General features: G+C 42.5%; 1 protein-coding gene across 1 annotated transcript; it reads right to left on the bottom strand.

The window, feature by feature from the left end:
- Window positions 1-559: 559 nt before the first annotated feature.
- Window positions 560-26,293, bottom strand: ACAT1 (acetyl-CoA acetyltransferase 1). Its single transcript, XM_008020746.3, has 12 exons — window positions 26,140-26,293; window positions 15,993-16,040; window positions 14,015-14,132; window positions 13,624-13,719; window positions 13,015-13,115; window positions 9,187-9,330; window positions 8,193-8,343; window positions 6,690-6,785; window positions 5,831-5,944; window positions 4,287-4,351; window positions 1,650-1,807; window positions 560-845 (listed from the first exon to the last, which is right to left on the bottom strand). The coding sequence occupies exons 1-12, from the start codon at window positions 26,209-26,211 to the stop codon at window positions 725-727; spliced, it is 1,284 nt and encodes a 427-aa protein (XP_008018937.2). The 5' UTR covers window positions 26,212-26,293; the 3' UTR covers window positions 560-724.
- Between the last annotated feature and the right edge of the window lie 904 nt (window positions 26,294-27,197).

The following is a 27,197-nucleotide window of genomic DNA, read 5'->3' as shown; positions in this document are numbered from 1 at the left end:
GATACTTGTGCTACAGTCTGTCCTGCTTAAGAAAAGGCATTATGGTTTATTGAAAGTGGTGATCTGTTCCCTTTTTTATAAATCCATTCAGTTTATCAGTTTCTACCTCCTTTCCCACTCTCTATGCTGCTGTAGTAATTCAGAGCCCAAACTGCAGGATTTTCTATTTGACCTCCCCCAACCCTGAATGTTGAGGTTATAAGAAATTGCCCCCACTTTAGACCCTGAGCACATGGGCTTCTGTCTTGTTTTGTAGTACTGTTGCACACACTGTGGTTTGAGTGATTATATGAAGCACTGTTTGTTTGTCCAGAATAGCCAACTCTTACTGTAAAGAGAAGTAATGTACTAAATGTAAATTACCTACAGAGAACATTCACTTGACCTTTAACAATCCTCAAAAATATAAATTTGTTCTCACAAATGGAAGCTTCTAGCTGCTTATGTAAGTCACTAATATTACACATTGGTATTTCTACTTTATTTCGATTATAAGTATAGACTCAGAATGCAAAGATGTATCAGACTTTTCAAGGTTACTAAAAAGCAGAAGAAAAAATTTAATTTCAAAAGGTTTTGGGATTTTATTTTGATTTTTAAAAGTTAACATAGAAAATAATATAAATGAAACAGCTTATCTGAATATAAGCTAACCCACAGTAGTCACACTGATTACAGCAGGCCTTCTGGTCACATAGGGTTGTCTCCTTAAATAGCAGGTTGTCTACAGCTTCTGAATTAGCATGGCAGAAGCACCTCCTCCTCCATTGCAAATACTGGCAAGACCGTATTCTCCTTGCTTCAAGGCATGAGTCAAATGACCAACAATCCTGGCTCCAGACATTCTAAAATTAAAAAAGCATTTACTTCTTTAATGAAGTACAGAATTTATGAGTAACCAAAATATTTCTATTCCAATTTAACTTCATGAAAACCTTACTAGCCACTACTTCTTGCTGAATTAACTACTACTATTCTAAAACTAAAACTTGGAGGACTTGTTTCAGGAAGGGTCACAGATCTTAGATCTGTTATTTATTTTTTTTTTCTTTTTTTTTGAGATGGAGTCTTGCTCTGTCGCCAGGCTGGAGTGCAGTGGCGCGTCTCAGCTCACTGCAACTTCCGCCTCCCAGGTTCAAGCAATTCTCCTGCCTCAGCCTGCCAAGTAGCTGGGACTACAGGCGTGCACCACCAGACCCAGCTAATTTTCGTATTTTAAAGTACAGAAGAGTATAATGGAAGATGGAAGGGGGATGTGGAATAAACTACATATTGGGTACAATGCACACATTTGGGTGACAGGTGCACTGAGATCAGCCCCCACCACTATAAATTCATCCATGTAACCAAAACCCACAGTACCCTAAAGCTAATGAAATAAATAGAAAGGAGAAAGAAAAAGGGGGGAAAAAGTCTAAATGTACACTTTATTTTTCTTCTTCAACATAAAAGGTTATTAGGTTTCAAATAACAGATGTGACAGGTCTCTGTTCAGTACTGGATACCATCTATCAGAAATGATTTTTGCCTTATGAAAGATGAGAAGGAAGGAAAACTTAAATCAAGAGCAATAGGAATTATGAGTTTTAAGTTTAGCTAGAAACACAAAGGCAGCTATTAACCTAGATATAGTTATTATTTTTACCTACCCAATTGGATGCCCCAGAGAAACAGCTCCTCCATTGATATTCACTTTTTGGGGATCAATCTCCAACATTTTAATGTTTGCTAGTACAACCAGACTAAAGGCTTCATTTACTTCCCACATTGCAATATCTTCTTTTTTTAATCCCACATCTTTAAGAACCTAAGATTTTTTTAAAAGACAGATGATGTTCAAATAATTAGCAATCACAACTTACTGTCATTTCCTTGAAATACTACAATTGGAAGTTCTTGGTTTCAGATGGAAGGATCTCTATTTTCAGATTTTTTTTTTTTTTTTTTTTTTGAGACGGAGTCTTGCTCTCTCGCCCAGGGTGGAGTGCAGTGGCCAGATCTCAGCTCACTGCAAGCTCCGCCTCCCAGGTTTACGCCATTCTCCTGCCTCAGCCTCCGGAGTAGCTGGGACTACAGGCGCCCGCCACTACGCCCGGCTAGTTTTTTTTTTTTTTTTGTATTTTTAGTAGAGACGGGGTTTCACCGTGTTAGCCAGAATGGTCTCGATCTCCTGACCTCGTGATCCGCCTGTCTCGGCCTCCCAAAGTGCTGGGATTACAGGCTTGAGCCACCGCGCCCGGCCTTTTTTTTTTTTTTTTTTTTTTAAAGACGGAGTCTTGCTCTGTCTCCCAGGCTGGAGTGCAGTGGCGCCATCTCGGCTCACTACAACCTCTGCCTCCCAGGTTCAAGCAATTCTCCTGTCTCAGCCTCCTGACTAGCTGGGATTACAGATGCCCACCACCATGCCCAGCTAATTTTTGTATTTTTAGTAGAGATGGGGTTTCACCATGTTGGCCAGGCTGGTCTCAAAACTCCTCACCTCAGTTGATCCGCTCACTTCAACCTCCCAAAGTGCTGGGATTACAGGCGTGAGTCATCATGCGCGGCCTATTTTCAGATTTTTAGTTGCTTATCCTATTCCATTATATCAAAGAATTTTGTTTGCATTATGTCTATTTGGACATAGAGGACAGAAAATTTGATTTTCTTTCCACAGATGTTTGAAAAGGTGTATTTTCTATTTAGGGGTACATAATGCTTTATATATTCTTAAGCTCTGCTTTACTGATTGTGTGTTGCTTAGTTCTACATTCTTTTTTGTTGTTGTTGTTGATTTGTTTTGAGACAGGGTCTTGCTTTGTTGCCCAGGCTGAAGTGGAATGGCACAGTCATGGCCCACTGCAGCCTTGATCTCCCAGGCTCAAGCGATCTGCCTGCCTCGGCCTCCCAAAGTGCTGGGATTACAGGCGAGAGCCACTGCACCCAGCCAGTTCTATGTTCTTGACTGTTAATGAAAGAGGTGTATTAGTTTCTACTATAAGTAATATTAATGCATCCTCCATAGTTTCTGCTTTATAAAAGTTACTGTAGGGTTATCCGGGCCACAGATACTTTACACCTGTTGCAGTTTCATTGTAAGTCATTTATTTAAAATCTTACACTATATGATCTGTTTTGTTTTGGTAGTTCCTCAGCTATGCAGGAAGGTGTATTTGTGCCAGTATTATCCCTATGCTAATACTTTTTAAAGCATTACTAGTGAGTGCCCAGAAGAAATTTGATTGTTGTGAGCAATAATAAAATTAACATGGAACTCTTCCTCCACCTTCCTCTCTTCAACTAGTGGACTAAGGTAGCTTTCTAGCCTCTACAGCTCAAACAGCTTCCACTGTTCCAACAACACAAAACAAAATATGGTGCCCATATATAGCCACGTCTGTAGCTCTCAGAAGTTATTCTACCTTCAGAATCCAGAATTGTGTAGTACCCTTGCTTTCCAATATGATGCACTCACTTTCAGAAGCTGCATGTTCCTGTCATTTTCTGAGATCTGCCAGCTCTGAGCAGATCATCACTCCACTGGCCCCTTGTTTCTGATCCTTCTCTATTCTTGTTTCCTACTGATTATGCAGTTTTTTTCATTGCGGGGGTTGGGGGCAGTGGGGAGAATCTTGATTTTACTAAAATTCTGCAATTTTTTTTTTTTTTGTCTGGGTGCTTACAGAAGTTTACTGTCAGGGTGAGGCCCTCTCAAAAGAAAATATTTACTTAAGATTTCTAAGAACCCTGAACCCCTAAAAACTTTCTTTTCCTGTGATTGCTTAGCAGTGTCCCACTGAGACTTGGTTATTTCTCCTTTGATAGCACTTACTGACAATTTGGAATATGTAGGTTTTCTGTCTCTAGTTTCACTATTTACTCTGAAGACCTGCTGCCAGCTGTTCCCTTTCAGAATGGAATCCTCTCCTGGGGAGTGACTAGTTGCTTTCCGTTCTAGCTTTCCGTTCTAGATTTGGAACTACCAGCCAGCATTCCCTTTTCTTTGCCAAACCAACCTCCCCTTTGTGGTTACCACACCAGGTGTGTGAGTTCTGTATGATACTTACAAATAATTCAGATGTGTAGTTTTACCTGTTCTACTGAAGATGTAGTTTGTGGGCTGTTCTTTATTTTTTTGTTATCCTTGTTGCTCTTACTCTTTTCAGGAGAGGACATGGGAAGATTTGAAACCAAGCTATCTCTCTGCTTTGGCAGATAAACAACATTTAAATTCTAAAAACTGCAGCCTTGGTATAAGCAAACTGGAAGTTGGCATAATGGAGTATCATCCCTCACTTTGTTCTCACCATAGATACAGCATATACAGGAGCAATTGGAAAATCAATAGGTTCTACAGCAGCGTCAGCAAATGCTGTTTAAAAAAAGGGGGAGGGTGAGTTGTTAAAATCTTTTTTTTACTACATAGAATATGCAAAAGTCAAGTTTAACCCATTAAGTGCACATTTCCTAACCCCTTTAATATATGTAAATGTATTTCTTTCTTTTCTAAGATTCTACACTTTATAAAATTACTCCAGTAATCTAAAAGTAATCTAAGACACTGATTTTCACTGGGCGGGAGTTTGGGGGTATTTGCCTCTAGGAACATTGGCACCATCTAGAGATGTTTTTGGTTGTCAGAATAGTTCGGATGCCACTGTGTAGAGACTAAGGATTCTGCTAAACATGTACAATGCATAGAAGAGTCCCTACAACAAAGAATTATTTAGTGCAAAAGTCAATAGTGCTGAGGTTAAGAAACCATGATCTAAGCTAAGAAAAAAATGAAGTTATAAGGCTTTTTATAAAATAACAAAATAGCATCTGTTTAAGTCCTTAGGAAGAAGGCAAGACAGATTTTTGCATCTAAAAATCAGCTTAAGGACATTGAGAACTTACCCAAGGCCACAGTGTTAGTATTAAAATGCCACACATCTAAATTTTGTATTTCTGGACCCCTAATCCTATATTCTTTTTTTCCTACATAGCTGCCTCTCTAGGAAAATGCATGTACTTTATTTTCTTCTATTTATCATAAAGGACAGGAAGTTTTTTAAAGCTTAATCTTTAAAAAAAAAAAGAGAGAGAGAGAGAGAGAGACAAGATCTTGCTCTGTTGCCTAGGCTGGAGTGCAGTGGTGCTGCAGCTTTGACATCTTGGGCTCAAATGATTGTCAGCCTTAGCCTCCTAGGTAACTGGGACTACAGGCATGCCACCACACCTGGCTAATTTTTTTCTTTCAGAAATGGGGTCTCACTGTGTTGCCCAGGCTGGTCTCAAACTCCTAGCCTCAAGCAGTCCTGCCTTAGCCTCCCAAAATGCTGGGGTTACAGGCGTGAGCCACTGTGCCTAGCCCTTAAAGCTTAATCTTATATAAAGTATAATGAAAATATTAAAGGAGCTTCTATCTCAATTGAAATATGTATTAAATTCTGCCACAAGTACAGATTTACTTACAACATTAAGATAGTAACACTTAATATTGGAGTTGGCTATATCTAACAAGTAAACTTAATTTCAGGAAGAGCTTATAGATGTTTAAAAACCTTTTTTTTTTTTTTTTAAGACAGGGTCTTACTGTGTCACCCAGGCTGGAGTGCAGTGGCACAATCTCAGCTCACTGCAACCTCAAACTTAGGAGGGCTCAAGGCATCCTCCCACCTCAGCTTCCCGAGTAGACGGTAGTACAGGCACATGTCACCATGCTCAGCTAATTTTTTAACTTTTTGTAGAGACAAAGTCTCACTATATTGCCCAGGCTGATTTTGAACTCTGGAGCTCAAGCAATCCTCCCACCTCAACCTCTGAAAGTGCTAGGATTACAAGTGTGAGCCACCTCGCCTGGCCTTACCTACTATTCTTGCCAGTGGTGTAACATTGAGCCTCTTGGTTGCATCTGCCGTCATCAGAACCAGAGCAGCTGCTCCGTCATTCAGTGTACTGGCATTGGCAGCTGTTATTGTACCTGAAAGCAAAAATAAGCATGAAGTCAAAACATTACTTCACAATAAATGCATTTGGTTCAATTTAACAAATACTACCTGGGCTGCTAAATGTTTAAAGAAATTACAAATATGGGTGGAGACAATTCCTGCCCTCAGGAAACATGTACATATAACTGCAAGACAATGTAAGAATACCTTTTTGTGTTCATAAAACTAAGTTTTCTCAAAGATCAGAAACATGCATGATGGCACTGGGTAAATGCTGGTCTACAACTCTTGAAAGATAGGGACCAGTTAATATTTTTGTATCCAGGGTCTAACTTTCCTTATTCAATATATAGCAGATACTCACTACATATTTTTCAAATCAGATATTTCTTCTTATCTAGAATCACCTGAAGTTAAATATCAATGAATGCTAAAAACTACCAAACCACTTTAAATAGGAGAATATTATCATATATAAATTATATCAATAAATCTGTTTTTTTCAATGCCAGTGAAGACCCTATCATAGACTGCTACATATGAAAAACTGAATTCTATAGCCATGTTATACATCTCTTCCCTTAGATTTATATATTGAAGGTATAAACTATCAGTTTTATACTTTCAATTAATCTTACATAAGCCTGATATATTGAAAATGTTAAAAACATCTAGATGTCTTCTAGAATTACTTTTTAAAAATCCTTAGGCAATTCTAAGAATTAGATATGGTATACTGGCTCAATTTTTTCTTATGCTTCATTTCTTAACACTAACCATTTTCTTTCTGGAAAACTGTCTTCAGCTTTGGAACTTTGCTAAAATCAACACGTTTATATTCTTCATCTTCTTTCACCACTACATCTGGTTGACCTAAAATAAAAATATTTTAAGTGAAATCGCTCAAAACAAGTAGTCATTCAGCAAGCAACTGTTGTACAAGATGCCCAGTGGTCTGTGCCTCCCTTTGTATCCCTGCCTCCCTTAAACCATCCCAAGTAAACACTAATCTATAATTTATTATCTATAATCTCTATTATGTTACCATCTTAAAGAGAAACTTATAAAGTAGCTTCACAAATTTTTTTTTTTTTTTTTTTTTGAGGCAGGGTTTTCCTCTGTTGCTTAGGCTAGCATGATCACAGTTTACCTCAACCTCTCCAGGCCCACGTGATCCTCCCACCTCAGCCTCCCAAGTAGCTGGGACTACAGGTGTGAGCCACCACAGCCAGCTAATTTTGCTTGTTTGTTTGCTTATTTGTTTGAAATGGTCTTGTACAGTCTCCCAATAGAGTGCAATGCTGCAATCCTAGCTCACTGCAGCCTTGAACTCCTGGGCTCAATTGATCCTCCTGCCTTGGATTCCCTAGTAGCCGGGACTACAGGCATGTGTTGCTACACCCAGTTAATTTTTTATTTTTTTGTGTGGCGGCCGAGTCTCACTTTGTTGCCCAGGCTGGTCTCAAACTCCTGGGCTCAAGCAGTCCTCCCACCTCGGCCTCCCACAGTGTTGGGATTACAGGTGTGACCCACTGCACCCAGCCACAAAATTTAAATCTACACCTCCACATCCCATTCTCTTCTTCCTCAACTCCCTTCTATGATCACAGACTCCACTCTTCTGACCCCAGAGGTAGCTGTCTGACCTATACTAGATAAGCTCTAGTATTCTATCATCTAGAGCACAGTGATCATTCCTGGAATAGAATTGTAACCTAAAGCAAGTTAATGAGTCTTTATTGTGGATTTATTCTGCTGGAACTGGTGAGAAAGTCTCTTTCCTTTTTGAGAATCGTATATATGTGACCCTAGAGATAGAGGCAGCAACTTTAGAAAGACTGACAGAGTAAAGCACAAAAGCCTGCAGGTGTGAGAAGCCAGGAGCGCATGCCTTAGTAGTAGTGAACACCCAGTTCCAATCCCTGAAGTTCCCAGAGCTGAATGGTTGCTACTGTTCATCCTTCAGTTCTTGGAGGCACTCCCAGTAACCTTCTAGTAAATCCCTTTTCAATTTAAAATACCATGTTGACTGTCACTTACAGGAAAAAGAGTTCTAATAAATTTCTCAAAATAATACTCTTAGGGATCTTATAAATGGATTGAAACCTGACATTAAGTTGGGTGGATTTATGTTCTCTCTGAACTGGCAACTCTTCACTTTTTATTAACCATAAGCAGTGTCCTCAGTTGAAATGAACAAAGATAATGTCCTAATTTAAAACTTAAGCATAAAACATTCAGCAACATGAAAAGTCTATTCATCCTTTTTGGAACTTTTACCTTTTACTGTAACTGTGACAGGAATAACTTCATTTCCAAATTTCCCAGCTTCCCATGCTGCTTTACTTCTGGTATAAGAATTAATAGCATAAGTGTCCTGTTCATCTCGTGCAATATTCAGCTTCTTTGCTGTATTCTCAGCACAGCTGCCCTGATGAAAAGTTGAAATAGTTTAAAGTTAGTTAACTTTGCGTAATTTAGAAAATATCTTTAACTTTGCATAGCTTATAAAATAGTGTTTAGTAGTTATGTTTCTTAAAATATATTTCTTAGGCCGGACGTGGTGCTCATGCCTGTAATCCCAGCACTTTGGGAGGTCGAGGCAGGCAGATCATGAGGTCAGGAGACCAAGACCATCCTGGCCAACATGATGAAACCCTGTCTCTACTAAAAATTAGCCGGGCATGGAGGCACACGCCTGTAGTCCCAGCTACTCGGAAGCCTGAGGCAGGAAAATTGCTTGAGCCCAGGAGGCGGAGGCTGCAGTGAGCCAAGATTGTGCCACTGCATTCCAGCCTGGGCAACAAAGCAAGACTCCATTTCAAAAAATAAAAATAACAACATATACACATACACACATTTCTTTCTATACCAGGTCACTTTTCACTCATGTCTTATAAAGACGGGGTCTCACCACACTGGCCAAGCTGGTCTCAAACTCCTGACCTCAGGTGATCTGCCTACCTCGGCCTCCCAAAGTGCTGGGATTACAGGCCAGAGCACCCGGCCCACTCATGTCTTTATCTTCAAATACTTGAATTAGCCAAGCAGTTGCTAGCTGAGCGTCAGAAAATACTGTATTTAAATGTGGGACAATTTAATGACTGAGCCATGCCAATGCAATAGGCATACAAAAATATTTTCTGAAAGTACATGGCTAAAATCAACATTTATAGAGCCCATCTTTCAGTTCAGTTTGTAAAGTACATACAGTAAGAAAAATCAAACAGTATCGGACACTAGATAGCATTTATCCACTAAAAATCATATTTACCATATGAATTTTATTGTAGACATCAGTTAGCCCGTCTTTAACAATCAAATCTTCAAGCTTTACCCCACCGTATGGTGTTGATCCTCTGTTCATTACATATGGAACATTGGACATGCTCTCCATCCCACCTGCCACCATCACATCCTGTGCAGCAACACCAGAAAAACCCAATGTTAATTCAAACAGTTGCAAACCCATGACACCCTTTATACAGCTGCCACCAAACAAGTATTCTACATGCATTTATTAAACATTTGTTACACAGTGAATATAGGAAGTACCCTCTTTACCACTTCACCCTGATGAAAAGAAGTAGTGTAAAATAATATAATGAGAAATAAGTTGGCTGGGTGCAGTGGCTCACACCTGTAATCCCAGCACTTTAGGAGGCTGAGGCGGGTGGATCACTTGAGGTCAGGAGTTCAGGATCAGCCTGGCCAACGTGGTGAAACCCCATCTCTACTAAAAATACAAAAATTAGGTGGGTGTGATGGTGGGCACCTGTAATCCCAGCTACTCGGGAGGGCAAGGCAGGAGGATTGCTTGAACCTGGGAGGCAGAGGTTGCTGTGAGCTGAGATCGTGCCACTGCTCTCCAGCCTGGGGGGCAGAGCAAGACTCCTCAAAAAAAAAAAAAAAAAAAAGGTGGAGGCTGAGGTTGCAGTGAGCTGAGATCGTGGCACTGCATTCCAGCCTGGGCGACAGAGCAAGACTGTCAAAAGAAGTTCACAACCAGACATTAATAAGAATACCAGAAATCTGGCCGGGTGCGGTGTCTCATGCCTGTAATCCCAGCACTTTGGCAGGCCGAGACCATCCTAGCTAATACAGTGAAACCCCGTCTCTACTCAAAATACAAAAAATTAGCCAGGTGTGGTGACAACGCCTGTAGTCCCAGCTACTTTGGAGGCTGAGGCAGGAGAATGGCGTGAACCCAGGAGGCAGAGCTTGCAATGAGCCAAGATTGCACCACTGCACTCCAGCCTGGGTGACAAAGCAAGACTCTGTCTAAAAAAAAAAAAAATACCAGAAATCTTTCATGTAAAACCATCTTCTGAAATTCTTAAGTTTTCTTTTAGACAGGGTCTCGCTCTTGCCCAGGCTGGAGTGCAGTGGCATGATCTCAGCTCACTGCAATCTCCGCATTTTGGGCTCAATTGATCCTCCCACCTCAGCCTCCCAAGTAGCTGGGACTACAGGCATGCACCATCACACCCAGCTAATGTTTGTATTAATATTTTTAGTAGAGATGGGGTTTCGCTATGTCACCCAGGCTGGTCTCAAACTCCCAGACTGAAGCGATCTGCCCACCTCGGCCTCCCAAAGTGCTGGGATAACAGGTGTGAGCCACTGTGCCTGGCCTGAAATTCTTACCTTCTAACCCTTCATTTCATTCATGCTGCTAAAAACTTAATGTGCTCTAGAAGATTAGAAGTAATCTCAGTTCATGAAAATAATCCTACTTCCTTGACTGAGATCCTCATCCTCTCTTCCTGGACAGCTGAAATAATTTTCTACTTGATCTTCTGACATGCAGCCTTTCCACCAAATCATCATCGACACTCATCTGACTCATTTTGGCTGGAATGTAAGTCTGATCATTTCACACTTTAGAGAACTCAGCATAATATATAAAACCTTTACAGTATCCCTTCTCTCCCCTTTTTCAGTTTCACGGCCTAACCTATACCCCAGGTCACACGGAACTAGTTAAAGCTCTCCAGAGACACCATGCACATTTCACACACACACCTCCGCACTTTCCCCATCCATCAACATGTAAAACATCTACGTTTCCTTTAAAACTCATCAGAACACTACTTCATGTCTGCCTTGACCATTTATTTCTATCCTTTCTTGAAACCGTTTCTATTCCTTTGTGTTCCCCAATTACTATGCAATGCTTTTAATATTATTATATGTTTATATGTCAAGTCTTCCCACTAGACTATGCTCCTTTGAGGCCAGACACCCTGTCATATTTTTACATCCTTGGCAACTGACATATAGAGGTTTAATAAATATTAACTTGTTATTACTTTTACAAGTCAACAAAAAATCGCTTGCATTATAAGGGCTAGCTAAAAACAGTTTAATATAAAACATTAATGTAAACATAAAGCCAATAATATCTTCTTACATTCTTTAATCAGGCATACAGACAAGCAAGCTGTATACCAAAGAAACCTAAATATTTTGCCTATTCCGAAATATAGAAATTCTTAACCAGTTCTTATCTAAGTTTTATTCACTTGTACTTTTTTACTGGGGGTGATGGCAGTAATAAGTGACAGAAAATAAGGTATCAATTCTTCATTATAAAGCAAAACTGACTGTTTTCCAAGGTCATAAATATTCAAAACAGAGCACTTGCAAGTATGCCTGTAAGTCACTCTATATATTCACAAATGAATAAAATAATATTAAAGTATTTCAATATAGTACAAATGGCATTTGCTAGAGAACTACAATACATCAATTAAGACAAAATTTTCCACGACAAAGAGTTTTGAAACTAAATCTCGTGACCATTTTTCACCCACTGGTTTGACAAGGGTTTGGTACCACCCAGTGGTGGGGCAGATCCAGACAAGTCACACAACTTTTGGAAAGTATAACTGGTACAACTTTTATGGAAAGCATTTACAAATGCCAAAATGTTCAAATCCTGACTCAGCATTTCTGTTAGGCATTTTTCCAACAGAGACCTGCACATGTACAGATTTTTTTTAATGTTTTATTTACCACTCTATTTCCAGTGACTGTCACATGGTAGATGCTCAGCCCTGTAACTCTGTGGCTGTCTCAGATACACTGAAAAAAAATCTTCATCTGAAAAATGAAGGGCTCAGATCTGTGAGAATCTTGGTTCTTCTGTGTGTCCAGGTCTCACCTCCTGACATGACAGCATATATTTGCTAAGGAGCCTGTCTCTTGCTTGATCTCAAGTAAAGACAAGATACAGATCAGCAAGGCCAATTAGAAAGCATGTAGAACTTAAACGAGTTCAGGCACTGCAGAAACTACAAATTAGTCATCAAGCCTGGGCTCAAACAATGATTTGATTCCCAGGGTTAAGCACCTTGTTCTCCTTTATAATGAAAACATTTATAATAAATTCTGGCAAATATAGTATTTATGAATTTTTAGTCACCCAGCCTCAGAAAAAAACCCAAATGCCTTGGCTAAAAACTTTTTTTTTTTTTTGAGAGTCTTACTCTGTCTCCCAGGCTGGAGTGCAGTGGTACAATCTCAGCTCACTGCAACCTCTGCCTCCCAGATGCAAGTGACTCTTATGCCTCAGCTTCCCGAGTAGCTGGGATTACAGGCGCCTGCCACCATGTCCAGCTAATTTTTGTATTTTTCGTAGAGATGGGGTTTCACCATGTTGGCCAGGCTGGTCTTGAACCCCGGGCCTCAAGTGATCTGCCCCCAGCCTCCGCCTCCCAAAGTGCTGGGATTACAGGAGTGAGCCACTGCACCCAGGCCTAAAAACAACTTTTTAACACAAGACACTCAGGCTATCTTTCTCTTTTTTAAAGAACAGGGTCTCGCTTGCTATGTTGCCTACGCTGGTCTCAAACTCCTGGGATCCTCCTGCCTTGACCTTCCAAAGTGCTGAATTACGGGCATGATACCCAGCCTACGCTATCATTTTGACCATACTTCAGATGGACTTAGCAAATCCAGACACTCCTGAGCATGTGAGAAAACATAGTAACTTATGAGAAAGAATCTCATTTCTAAAGCATGAATATGCCTAGATTTTTGTGTCTTTTAGCCCTAGGTATTATTCTGATTAATAAATGGAAAGGATGGTGTTTCTTACCTGATGTCCACACATAAGACTTTGAGAGGCCATCATGATGGCTTTCATTCCTGAAGCACAAACTTTGTTTATGGTGGTGCATGGAGTAGAAATAGGTAAGCCTAAAACCAATATAAGTCACTTTTGAAAAACAGATACTCAAACACAACTGCAGAACTTAATAGAGCATGTTACTATAAACTACAGCATTTCTTCTGCCAATATAACTACAAATTATATAATGCATTTAATATTTAAGCTTAAATAACCTTCATTTTGCCATTTTATACTTTTTTTTTTTTTTGAGATGGAGTCTCACTCTGTCGCCCAGGTTGGAGTGTAATGGTGCAATCTTGGCTCACTGCAACCTCCGCCTTCTGGGTTCAAGTGATTCTCCGGCCTCAGCCTCCCAAGTAGCTGGGATTACAGGCATGCACCACCACACCTGGGTAATTTTTGTATTTTTAGTAGAGATGGAGTTTCACCATGTTGGCCAGGATGGTCTCAATCTCTTGACCTCATAATCCACCCACCTCGGCCTCCCAAAGTGTTGGGATTACAGGCGTAAGCCACCGCACCCGACCCCTTTTACACATTTTAAGTATAAAGGCAAAAATGTCTTCCAAGTACCTGCACCCAATACTGCCTGCCTTGCAGGGGCTTGTCCTTCACCTCCTTGTAGAACATTACCCATGTATGCTTCTTTCACTTCTTCTTTTGGAATCCCTTTATTTAAAAAAAAAAAAAGACAAAAAGCATTTAATTCAAGTTAATAATTAGTGATTACCTAATAAGGTATGTGACATTACACAATAGGAATGGTTTCTTTTTTTTTTTTTTTTTTTTTGGTCAGTTTTGAGTTTCAATCTAAACGGTATAGTAGAAAGACTTCTTTACAAGGAAAAGCAAAAATGGAGGCATTAAGTCATTTCTAAGTGTTACATACATAGTTAATGCAAAATAAATCTTTTCCATGAAATATTTTTGCTCCCTTAACACGAAAAGCAAAGCAACTACTGACCTGCCTTTTCAATGGCTCCCTGAATTGCAATGGAACCAAGCTTAGTGGCTGGCAGCAAGGAAAGGCTGCCTAAAAAAGATCCAATGGGTGTTCTTGTAGCACTTACTATGACCACTTCCTGGCAAGACACAAGATGGTAAAAATTATAGGTATTTTACCCAAATCGTATTTAATTAAACATAATTCATAAATATATTATCAAAAAAAACACTTCTATGAATGAGTAGTCATCAAAAATTAAAGTAATCTCAATAGTTGAACAGCTGTAAAGATAATCAGTTCAATGCTAGTGCTTTATGATTTAAGACCTTATAGAAACCAACTCTAAAACAGATGTAGATCCTTCCCCGTTCTCTACAGGAGGTTTGAGGACAGAAGCTTAAGTTTCCTTTCTATTCCTCAGTCAAAACTCAAGAAATGGTCACTGTACCTTGTTTTTTTGTTTGTTTTTTTGTTTTTGTTTTTGAGACAGGGTCTTGCTCAGCTGCCCAGGCTGGAATGCAGTGGCACGATCATAGCTCATTGCAGCCTCAAACTCCTTGGCTCAAACAATCCTTCTGCCTCAGCCTACCAAAGTACTAGGATTAAGGGTATGAGCCACCACACTCAGCCACTTTTACTCTTGTTAACTGCATAATAAACAACTCTAACGAAGAGGGTCCCTTACTAAAAGGAACTCTGGCTAGGAATCAAGACCTGTATCCTAGATGGGGCTATACCACTTAACTAGGACACAGCAAGGGCCAGAATTTCTTTTTTTATATATAATTTGAGACAGAGTCTCACTGTGTCACCCAGGCTGGAGTGCAGTGGTATGATCTTGGCTCACTGCAATCTCTGCCTCCTGGGTTCAAGCGATTCTCCTGCCTCAGCCTCCTGAGTAGCTGGGATTACAGGCATCTGCCACCACACCCAGCTAATTTTTGTATTTTTAATAGAGATGGGGTTTTGCCATGTTGGCCAGACTGGTCTTGAACTCCTAACTTCAGGTGATCCACCCGCCTTGGCCTCCCAAAGTGCTGGGATCACAGGCATGAGCCACTGTGCCCAGCCAGAACCATAATTTCTTTTTTTTTTTTTTAGACAGAGTTCCGCTCTGTTGCCCAGGCAGGAGTGGGCAGTGAGGCACCCGAACTCAACTCACTGCAAGCTCCACCTCCCGGGTTCACACCATTCTCCTGCCTCCACCTCCTGAGTAGCTGGGACTACAGGTGCCTGCCACCGCGCCCGGCTAATTTTTTGTATTTTTAGTAGAGATGGGGTTTCACCATGTAGGATGGTCTCAATCTCCTGACCTCGTGATCCACCCACCTTGGCCTCCCAAAGTGCTGGGATTACAGGCGTGAGCCACCCCACCCATCCCAGAGCCATAATTTCTTAAACAGTAAGACAATAATATGAACATTAAGCAAAAGAAGGTAAAAGCTCTCTTGAATACTATAAAACAGCACTGTGACAGTTCTCTCCTCACACTTGTCTCCCACAATCTCCTATTAGGTTTAGAGATAAATAACAGAATGGTTGCCTAGATTTTGATAGAAGATCTTAACTAAGTCACTTTAGTGACCCTTACAAAACAGAAAGGACTCCTCAGAAGGTCCTAGGAGATGTTGTAATGGCCCTCCTTGTCTAATTCCCAGCTGGTCCACTCCCTCTCTTCTAGGATCTTCTATGTGGTCTCTGCTTGTACCACACACAATACAATGGGAGTCCCTGTGAGTAACGGAAGAACACTGCCCAGTTCTAGAGGGAATGTTGTTTTGCAGCAGAGTATGAGGAAGCAGCAAACATAGGCAGAGACTAACTGAAATGTTTTTCTATTATAGTCATCTACTTTAACTGAATATTTGAATAGTTAGCTATTCCTAACTGTTGGATAATCCTGCTTTGACTTTCACATATACCCAAATCATAAGTATATACATCTTTATTGACATTTCCTTTAAATTCTGGAACTTTTAAAGCACAATTTACTTACCTTCAAAGTGGGTTTTGATACGTAACTCCGTCCCACATATCTTATTTCCTGTAATATAAATATTTACAATGTTATAATGTAAAAATTATTAAACTATATCATTTTATATTTCTCAGTGATAAGGTTATAGTGATTTCTTCCTACATCTTTATGCTTTTATTTCTAGGTTTTCTGTGGTCAGAATATATCACTTTTAACAATTAGAAAAAATGACTGCTTTATAATAAACTTTTCTGACTATTCATTGGAAATGTATGTTTTAACTCCTAAGTTTACTATCTTAAAATTTCTAAGTCTTGGCCGGGCGTGGTGGCTCACGCCTGTAATCCTAGCACTTTGGGAGGCCTAGGTGGGTGGGTCACCTGAGGTCAGGAGTTCAAGACCAGCCTGGACAACATGGTGAGACCCAGTCTCTACTAAAAATACAAAAGTTAGCCCAGCATTGTGGCACATGCCTGCAATCCCAGCTACTCCGCAGGCTGAGGCAGGAGAATAGCTTGAACCCAGGAGGCAGAGGTTGCAGTGAACCAAGATGCCGGCACTGCATTCCAGCCTCGGCAACAGAGCAAGACTCCATCTCAAAAAAAAAAATTCCAAGTCTTTCTTAAATATAGCTTTCTAAAAGGTAGTTTTGAGTTAAAGCTAGGTTCTAAATTAGTCTTAGAATCTAACAAGATATTTTCATTTCTTTAGGACTGTTTTCAAGTAAAACTTGCTGTTTCTCCCCAACCCCTTCCAACAATTGTCTTTGATTTATATGAGGCAAACAAATCTCTCATAAATATGACCTATAATAGCAGATAAATTATTTCTTAAAAAAGGAAAGAGTAAACATCTTGCCCCTACTACTTCTCAGTTCTTTCCACACTTCTTAGGAACAAATGTCAACAGTAGGCTGGGAGAGTGGCTCACGCCTGTAATCCCACCACTTTGGAAGGCCGAGGTGGGCGTATGACTTGAGGTCAGGAGTTAGAGATCAGCCTGGCCAACTTGGCGAAAAAACCCCGTCTCTACTAAAAATACAAAAATTAGCCAGGCATGGTAGCGGGCGCCTGTAATCCCTGCCACTCGGGAGGCTGAGGCAGGAGAATTGCTTGAACCCAGGAGGCGGAGGTTGCAGTCAGCCAAGATCACACCACTGCACTCCAGCCTGGGAGACAAAAGTGAAACTACATAATAAATGAATCAATTCTGACAACACAGGACACAATTCAGAGACCTAACTGATCTGAAATTAGACTATCAGTAACTGGGCGAGGTGGCTCATGCCTGTAATCCCAGCACTTTGGGAGGCCGAGACAGGTGGATCACAAGGACAGCAGTTCAAGACCAACCTGACCAACATGGTGAAACCCCGTCTCTACTAGAAATATAAAAGTTAGCTGGGTGTGGTGGTCCATGCCTGTAAGCCCAGCTAATCAGGAGTCTGAGGCAGGAGAAGATCACGCCACTGTACACCAGCCTGGGCAACAGAGCGAGACTCCATCTCAAAAAATGATACTAAATTTAAAAAATAATAATTTAAAGACTTACCAAAAAAAGTTCCTAATTGTAGTAAACATGCCAGTCACTGCCTCTCCAAACACATGTCTTTCTCAAAGGGCAAGCCTAAGTACTTACAAGGTGACTCCCCTGCCTCTGGCCAGAGCTGATGGGATCAGGAATGGAATAGACTCACCCAAGCTAGCACCCTGAGAGACTGGGTCAGTTGGATGACGGTGGGGACTGGGACTGAAAAGTCAAAAGGGCTGGAGCTGACCAGCCAATGCCACAGAAAAGCAGCGGTTAGAACAAAGAGAAAAGCCATGAATACACTGAGAAGCAAAAGAATGGAACATACATACTCACAGACAGGAGAAATAGACCATGGCACACCACAAGAGGCAAAAGATGGCTTGGTTAGTGATTTTCTGGCTTGGGTTCTGGCAGGGTCAGTTGCAGTTTATGTTGTTTAAAAATTTTCATATATAGAAGTAAAAAACCAGAACTCCTGGACTCAAGCGCTCCTCCTGCCTCAGCCTCCCAAGTATCTGCGACTACAGGCATGTGTCCCTGTACCCGGCCAGCTGCACTTTATTTCCTATCCTTGGATGTCCTAGTGCTTGCTCACTGTCTCTCTTCAAAAAGTTCCCTTTCTGGAGATTCCTTAAAGAACTAAAACTAGAACTACCATCTGGTCCAGCAATCCCACTACTGGGTATCTACCCAGAGGAAAAGAAGTCATTATACGAAGGCCATGCGCAGCGGCTCACGCCTTTAATCCCAGCACTTTGGGAGGCCAAGGCAGGTGGATAATGAGGTCTGGAGTTCAAGACCAGACTGGCCAACATGGTGAAACCCCATCTCTACTAAAAATACAAAAATTAGCTGGGCGTGGTGGCGCACGTCTGTAATCCCAGCTACTCGTGAAGCTGAAGCAGGAGAATTGCTTGAACCCGAGAGGCAGAGGTTACAGTGAGCCAAGATCAGGCCACTGCATTCCAGCCTGGGTGACAGAGCAAGACTCCATCTCAAAAATAAAGTCATTATATGAAAAAGACACTTGCACACACATGTTCATAGCAGCACAATTCGCAATTGCAAAAATATGGAACCAGCCCAAATGCCCATCAGTCAACAAGTGGATAAAGCACATGTGGTATATATACCACGGAATACTACTCAGCCATAACAAGGAATGAAATAATGGCATTCACTGCAACCTGGATGGAATTGGAGACTATTATTGTAAGTGAACCAACTCAGGAATGGAAAAACCAAACAGCATATGTTCTCACTCATAAGTGAGAGCTGCGCTATGAGGACACAAAGGCATAAGAATGATACAGTGGACTTAGTGTCTCAGAGGAAAGGGTGGGGGTGAGGAATAAAAGACTATACATTGGGGACAGTGTATACTACTCGGGTGATGGGTGCACCAAAATCTCAGATATCACCACTAAAGAACGTATTCATATAATCCACTACCTGTTCCAAAAAGACTATTGAAATAAAAATTAAATTTTAAAAGTCCCCTTTCTACTTAGCTAGTTTGTTCCTTGTTTACTAAGCCACTTATATCAAGCTTCTGGTCCAGTTTAATGGAAGCTTCCATGGTTCTCTCCACTTTGCTCTGGATCCCATTTCCATTTGCCTTTTCAACGACAGCACAGTTATCCTTTCCCTCTCCTCTACATCATTCATCCATTTTACTTCTGGATAATTCCATAAGCATACAAACAGGCTCTGATTCCCCCCACCTGAAAAACAAAGTAAAACCAAATAAATGTCTCCTCACCCACATTCCCACTGAGCTTTCACCTCATTTCTTTTTTTCTTTTTGAAAAAAGGCTGGAGTACAGTGGCGCGATCTCAGCTCACTGCAACCTCCACTTGCCAGGTTCAAACAATTCTCCTGCCTCAGCCTCCCGAGTACCTGGCATTACAGGCATGCACCACCACGCCTGGCTAATTTTTGTGTTTTTAGTAGAGATGGGGTTTCACCATGTTGGCCTTGAACTTGAACCTTGAACCTTGGTCTTGAACTCCTGACCTCAAGTGATCCGCCTGCCTCAACCTCCCAAAGTGCTGGGATTACAGGCGTGAGCCACCACGTATGGCCTCACCTCACATTAGTTCTCTTTGGCAAGAAAGGTTCTCCAGGTTACCTACAATGTTTGTTTGCTTGTCCTTACTTCCTCTTTACAGTTCAGCCCACTGAGATCCGGATTTTATTTCTGCCAGTTTACCACAGTTGGTTCTAAGTGACATCAACAATGTCTGTGTAGCAAAATCCAACTCACTGTAATTGTCTCACTTAACCTTTTAACACATCAGCAAGACTGGGCTCACCTTTCTTGAGAAATATGCTGAGCAGTTAAGAGCCTGGGCTTACCAGCTCAGTGTTCTTTGTTTTGTAGAGACAGAGTCTCACCATCTTACCCAGCTGGTCTCAAACTCCTGGGCTCAAGCAATCCTCCTGCGCTGGCCTTCCAAAGTGCTGGGATTACAGGCGTGAGCCACTGTGCCCTGCAAGCTGAGTATTCTTGAGCAAGTTACTCAGACACACTTACCTTGGTTTTCTCAAATACCCTCCACGGGCTGTTATGAGAATAAAATGAGGTAATATGTATAATCTACTGCAGAAACCCTTCCTTGTCTTGGCTTCCATTACAAACGTGAACTCCTTCTTACCTCATTAGTCATACATACCTCAGTCTGCTTTACTATTTCATCTTTCCCTGTCAACCTCCAAGTGCTCAGTGTCCCAGGGCTTTGTTCCAGGCCTCTTTTAATTTAACTTCACTATCTCCTTAGATAATCATATCTAGTCCCATGGCTTTAAAAAGCATTTATGAGGCCGGGCGCAGTGGCTGGCTCGCGCCTGTAATCCCAACACTTTGGGAGGCTGAGGCAGGCGGATCACGAGGTTGGGAGATCGAGACCATCCTGACTAACACAATAAAACCCCGTCTCTACTAATAATACAAAAACAAAATTAGCCGGGCCTAGAGGCAGGCACCTGTAGTCCCAGCTACTCGGGAGGCTGAGGCGGGAGAATTGCATGAACCCAGGAGGCGGAGCTTGCAGTGAACCAAGATTGCGCCATGGCACTCCAGCCTAGGCGACAGAGCAAGACTCTGTCTCAAAAAACAAAAGTATTTATGTGCTGATGATTTTCCAAATTCCTATCTCCAACCCTGACCTTTCAATTGACCACCAGACTCACACCCAAGCACCAACCTGGCTGCAGGTGAATGTCCAAATCATAGCTCTCAATTTCCAACACTACAAAACCTGTTGGTGGCCGGGTGCAGTGGCTCACCCCCGTAATCCCAGCACTTTGGGAGGCCGAGGGGGGCAGATCACAACGTCAGGAGTTCCAGACCAGCCTGGCCAACATGGTAAAACCCCATCTCTACCAAAAATACAAAAAATAATAATAATGAAAATTTAAAAAATAATAAATTAGCAGGGCATGGTGGCACACACCTGTAATCCCAGCTACCCCAGAGGCTGAGGAAAGAGAACTGCTTAAACCCGGGAGGCAGAGGTTGCAGTGAGCCGAGATTGCGCCATTGCACTCCAGCCTGGGTGACAGAGCAAGACTCCATCTCAAAAAAAAAAAAAAAAAAAAAACCTGTTTGTCCCCAGTATTCTTAGGTGCTCAAGCCAAAATCATCCTTCATCCTTCCCTTTATCACAATCCCTAAAGCCCAGATCTGTCAACAGCGTCCAAAACATAACTAAATTAGTCCATTCTGCCTCATCTCTACCGCTGCCACCTAGTCCAAGCCACCATCTCTTGTTCGTATTAATGGCCTTCTACCTAGTTTCCTGCCTCCTCTGACACCTCTCTACAGTCCATCCACTTTTGAAAATGTAAATCAGATCATATCACTCTACTGCTTAAAATAATTTAATGGCTTTTCATTGCTCTTGGAATTATATCCAAACTCTTCACCTCATCCTACAAGGCCCTGCATGGTCTGGCTCTTGGTTTTCTCTCCAAATCTACATCACTCTTGCTCTGCGCCAGCCACTGGCATCTCTTTGTCCTAAACCCTATCCTGATACCTCAGGGTCTCTGCAGTGTGCCTCTGCCAGTCATAGCCTCCTCAGGCCAGGCATGGTGGCTCATGCCTGTAATCCCAGCACTTTGGGGAGGCCGAGGCAGGTGGATCACTTGAGATTAGGAGTTTGAGACCAGCCTGGCCAACATGGTGAAACCCCGTGTCTACTAAAAATACAAAAATTAGCCGGGTGTGGGGGTGGGCACCTGTAGTCCCAGCTACTTGGAGGTTGAGGTGGGAGAATCGCTTGAATCCAGGAGGTGGAAGTTGTAGTGAGCCGAGATCGTGCCACTGCACTCTAGCCTGGCAACAGAGTGTGATCCTGTCTCCAAAAAAATCAAAAACAAAACAAACAGCTTCCCCAGCAATCCATGGCTGGCTCATTTTTATTCTTCATGTCTTTTCTAATGACACATTCCCAGAGTGGTCCACGCTAACTACTCTATCTAAAGTTACCCTCTATTTTTTCCTCTCTTTAATATAAATATCTGTATTTCCTTCAAAGCACCTCTCACACTGTAAGTATGTGGTTCACATCTTTGTTTTATTATCCACCCCTCCAACATAATGCAGGCTTCCTGATGGCAGGACGGTGTCTCTTGTTCACTGCTACATCCCTATGACTTAGCGCAGTGCCTAGTGCTCATTAAATATCAGAAATGAATGACAAAATTATAGTATGGTCAGGACACTGAACCATACAGTGTACAATAAATACATCCTGAATGAATACAACCCATTAAGTTTTATCTATATAACACAGTTATCTTTCAGGGAGGGCTCTTGTTCGTATTAATGGCGTTCTACCTAGTTCCCTGCCTCCTCTGACACCGCTCTACAGTCCATCCAGTTTCGAAAATGTAAATCCTCTGCCATGCCAGGCAGAGGTCAGCACTCCTACTGCAACTTCCATAACGCCCATGCACATTCTAATTGTTCCAGAACATACAATTTTGTAACCTTCAGGTGGCTTGATTGTCTCCCTACTAGACTGTGAATTCCAAGAAGAGACTGATTTTATTTATTTTCTATCCCAGTGATGGCAAACAGACTGATTTTATTTATTTTCTATCCCAGTGATGGCAAACAGACTGATTTTATTTATTTTCTATCCCAGTGATGGCAGCAGACATGAAACAAATATTTGAAGACACTCTGAAACTTACCAATTACTCAGAGCAACAAAATTTCAGCTACAATAAATACGTTATGAAACCAGCAAAACTGATCATGAACTAAAGAGTAACTGAGGGCCTACTTTACATGGGAGAGTCAAAAAAGGCCTAGCAATGTTAGTGGAGCTGAGAAATGAATGTTAAAGAGCCATCTTTGGAAAGATCCAGGAAAAGCACATTTGAGGCATTAGGAACAAGTAGGACAAAGGCCATGAATTAGGAACAAACTTGGCACACATACTAAGTATAGAAAGAAGGGTCCTGTGGCAAAAGCAGAGTGAGCACAGCAACAGCTGAGGTCACAGAGTAAGGAGGGCCCAGCAGATCATGATAAGGGTCTAGATTCTGGCCTGTGGGCAATGACAAGCCACTGAAAGCTTTTATGTTATAAAAAGACCACTCTGGCTGCAGTGTAGAGAACTGAGAGTACTAGGGTAAGATTAGAAAAAGGGAAGGGGGCCGGGTGTGGTGGCTCACACCTGTAATCCCAGCACTTTAGGAGGCTGCGGTGGGCAGATCATCAGAGGTGGATCACCTGGTGGGCTGGTCAGGAGTTCGAGACCATCCTGGCTAACATGGTGAAACCCTGTCTCTACTAAAACTACAAAAATTAGTGGGCATGATGGCAGGTGCCTGTAATCCCAGCTACTCAGGAGGCTGAGGCAGGAGAACTACTTGAACCCGGGAGGCAGAGGTTGCAGTGAGCCAAGATGGCGCCACGGCACTCCAGCCTGGGCAACGAGAGTGAAACTTGGTCTCAAAAAATGAAAAAAAGAAAGAAATTAGCAACAGGAAGGAACTAGCATACAGGCTGGTAGGTCAAAGGGAAGAAGCAAGGTTACCAAAGCCAAGGGGTCAGGAACCCAGCAGAAGCAGGAACCACAAGAGAGACAGACACTGCCAGAGACAGACAGACAGACAGACAGAGAAATTATTCTGGCTTCTCCCTTCCTCCTATTTTCCAGTCTTCCACCGGTGCCTCACAGTGGCTACACCCAGCCAGAAGCCAGCTGATATTGGTCAGCCTACAGTAATGCAGACAGAATAGGGGAGGGGAGAGAAATGAATGTGGGAGCAAATAGGCCCAAGACTGGCACAAGATAGGAAACATTTTTAAGTCTGAGTATTAAAAGAAGCTGAAAACTGGATCAAAACACAAAACAGGAGTTTCAAGGAGGGAGTGGTCAATAGTGTCAAATACAGGATAAAGTTCAAGAAGAAAAAACATGGGCCAAGCACAATGGCTCACACCTATAATCCCAGCGCTTTGGGAGGCCAAGAGTCCAAGACCAGCGTGGCCAACAGAACCAGACTCTGTGTCTACAAAAACTAAAATAAACATAGATTTTAAAAAATAATTTAAAACCACAGAAAAAAGAAATCACTGGTAATTTTCAGCTTGAGTGGCACAGAAATTTAACTGCAGAGAGTTAAGGAGAAATGGATGCAGAATAAATGGGAGGTAATGAGTAAAGACCACTCCTTTGACTAGAGAGAGAAAAGTGATTCAAGCTAGAAAGGCAACACGCTCCAATAAAGTCCATAAAGATTTGTTGAACATAAAAGAGACCTGATAAGCAAAGGGAAAAGAGCCAATGTAATGAGAGGTCAAATTCTATTCTACAAAATAGCACAGAAAACTGAAAATCCTGTTTATTGATTCAGTAAATGACCATTTAATTCAAGTATCCAATACAACTGCTTCCTACAGTTCAGTAACATGAATGTCACATATCATACATTAGAGCATGTACAGGCATTTTTTTCATGAGGAGTATTTGTTTTTGATTGTACGAGTATTTGTGTTTCATTTTAAGATTTTTTTTTAAGACGGAGTCTCACTCTGTTGCCCAGGCTGGAGTGCAGTGGCACAATCTCAGCTCACTGCAACCTTCCCCTCCCGGGTTCAAGCGATTCTCCTGCCTCAGCCTCCCAAGTAGCTGGGATTACAGGCACCCACCACCACGCCTCTTTTTTTTTTTTTTTTTGTATTTTTAATAGAGGTTGGGTTTCACCATGTTGGTCAAGCTGGTCTTGAACTCCTGACTTCAAATGATCTACCCACCTCAGCCTCCCAAAGTGCTGGGATTACTGGCATAAGCCACCTCAACCAGCCTGATTGTAAGATCTTAATTAAACCATAAATTAAGAAGGTTCTGAACTTTTTTTTTTTTTTTTTTTACATCTCTAGAGTACCTAGTTCACCTATCTCACTTAGTCAATACTGACTGAAACCCAAGATAACCTAATTACATTCTTGTGATTTCTCCACTCATCCCATGAGACTAACAAATGGCTAAACACTCATCTTCCTTGGAAACCTACACATTTTGACTTTTCTATTATCTCAGTCACCCAGGATCAATTTTAGACTTTCTTTTCCCTTGGCTTCGCACCCTCACTCCATAATTGTAAAGTCCTACACTGGTTCTTCACAATCTCTTGCACAGCTCCTACCGCCAGCACCCTTGTGCAAGTAATGTTACTCTACGCCCAGACATAAGAACTAGAGTCATCTCCCACTGCAACAAAAACAAACATATCAATAATCCCTACTTAACTAGGGTCAAATCCATACACTCACAACATAACTGGATCTCCAAGCTTATTGCCCCAATCGACCTGGAAAACTCAAGTTTCACTAACCACACCCTGAAGGTCTCTACCTATTCCTGAGGCTTTGCCTGACAATCTGCGGTGCGTACTCCCTTGCTTACGCATGTGGAGAATAAATTCTTCGAGACTGTGCCCCTGTTGTGTTCTCTAAGAAGACAGACATCCCTTGGAACACCCTCAGTATGTGAGCTTTGCTCATATGTCAAGTGTAATTTATTGTATTATCTGAGTAGTCATTAGCTTTCCCTGATAAATTTTAGGCTGCTCCAAAAAACGTCTCTTATGATCACATGGTGCCCTCTCCCCTTGTACGCCCAATGATTACCTATTGTATTAAAAAAGAAAAGGAACCTCTCTTGACAATAACGCACACGAACATCTTTTAAAGAAAATCTCGGGAGCAGCTGCACAGGCCTGCAAAGAGGCTCTCCCCCATCCCACCGCTCAGGCCGGGCCAGCGCCAATCCCGGCCGTCCTGTCCGCCCAGACGCGTGCCCTCGTGTTTGACACCAGACACCTGCCTTGGTGTTTAACACGTACTGGTGTTTGACACACCAGTAAGGCTCATTAAGATGATTACGCCGAGACCTCGGAAGTAGAAAAGTGCTGTAAAAACACGCGAGTCCCTGGGTGTTATGGGAGCACTTCGGCGGTTTTTGGACAAGACCCAGTCGCCTGCCTGTCCTGGGGCCTACGACGCGCGCCCGGGCCGCGGGAGCCGCAACGGCCGCGGGCTGGAAGCTTTCGAGGCGGGGGACTCCTCGCATCCCAGGTCTGAGCGCTGTGGGGACGAACCCCGCTCACCTGCACCAGCCTCCGGAGCAGGGGGCTGCGGCTGCGGGCGCCGCCGCGCAGAAGTGCCGCCAGCACAGCCATGGTTGCAGAACGCAGAGGGGCGGCTGCACAGGCAGAGAAGACCTCGGCGTCCTCCCCAACCCCGCACCCACAGCGACCCGGAGCGGGCACCGCCCATCCCGCCTCCTCCAATAGTAACCCCGGACCGTCACAGTCGGCTGCGATTGGCCGGCAGCCAAGGGCGGGGCGGAGCGTGGCGCTGGGACCCCCGCAGCCTGGGCGAGGAAAGGTTGACAAATGAATGACGTGGATGGAGACGCTGGCTCCGGGGTCAACGAATACCTGACACGCTGCTGGTTCCCGTGTCCACCACTTCTAACCTGCCGGGGCCGGTGGTTTATGTGTAATCCGAGATTTTTCGATTCACTGAGCATGTTTCCCTTAGGCCTACCCAGCACAAACTCATGAAAATATTTTAGGATTTTTTTTTTTTTTTTTTTTTTTTTTTTTTGAGACAGGATCTCACTCTGTCACCCAGGCTGGAGTGCAGTGACGCGATCACTGCAATCGACCTCCAGGGCTCAAGCGATCCTCCCTCCCCAGCCACCCAAGTAGCTGGGACTACAGGCGCAAGCCTCCACAACCGGATAATTTTTGTATTTTTTGTGGAGACGGCGTTTCACCATATTGGCCAAACTGGTCTTGAACTCCTGGACTCAAGTGAGCCTCCCTCCTCGGCCTCCCAAAGTGCGGGGATTACAGGCGCAGGTGACCACGCCCGGGTAATTTTTGTATTTTTTTGTAAAGACTAAGTCTCCCTGTGTTGCCCAGACTGGTTGCTAACTCCTGGGCTCAAGCAATCGACCAGCCTCGGCCTCTCAAAGTGCTGGGATTACAGACGTGAGCCATCCCATCCAGCTGTGAAAATATTTTGAAGCAATCAAATTCCAGGCTCAGTCCAGATACAAATATGGGTAAAAGGTTTCAGGTGATTCCAGTCCCCAACCTTCAACCACTCCAGCTGAGACCCCAGACATCATGGAGCAGAGACAAGCCATCCCCACCAT

This window comes from Chlorocebus sabaeus, chromosome 1 (genome assembly GCF_047675955.1).
Source record: "Chlorocebus sabaeus isolate Y175 chromosome 1, mChlSab1.0.hap1, whole genome shotgun sequence".
NCBI lineage: Eukaryota > Metazoa > Chordata > Mammalia > Primates > Cercopithecidae > Chlorocebus > Chlorocebus sabaeus.
The sequence above is the reverse complement of the archived record's forward strand: the minus strand, read 5'-3'. Positions and strand labels throughout refer to the sequence as shown.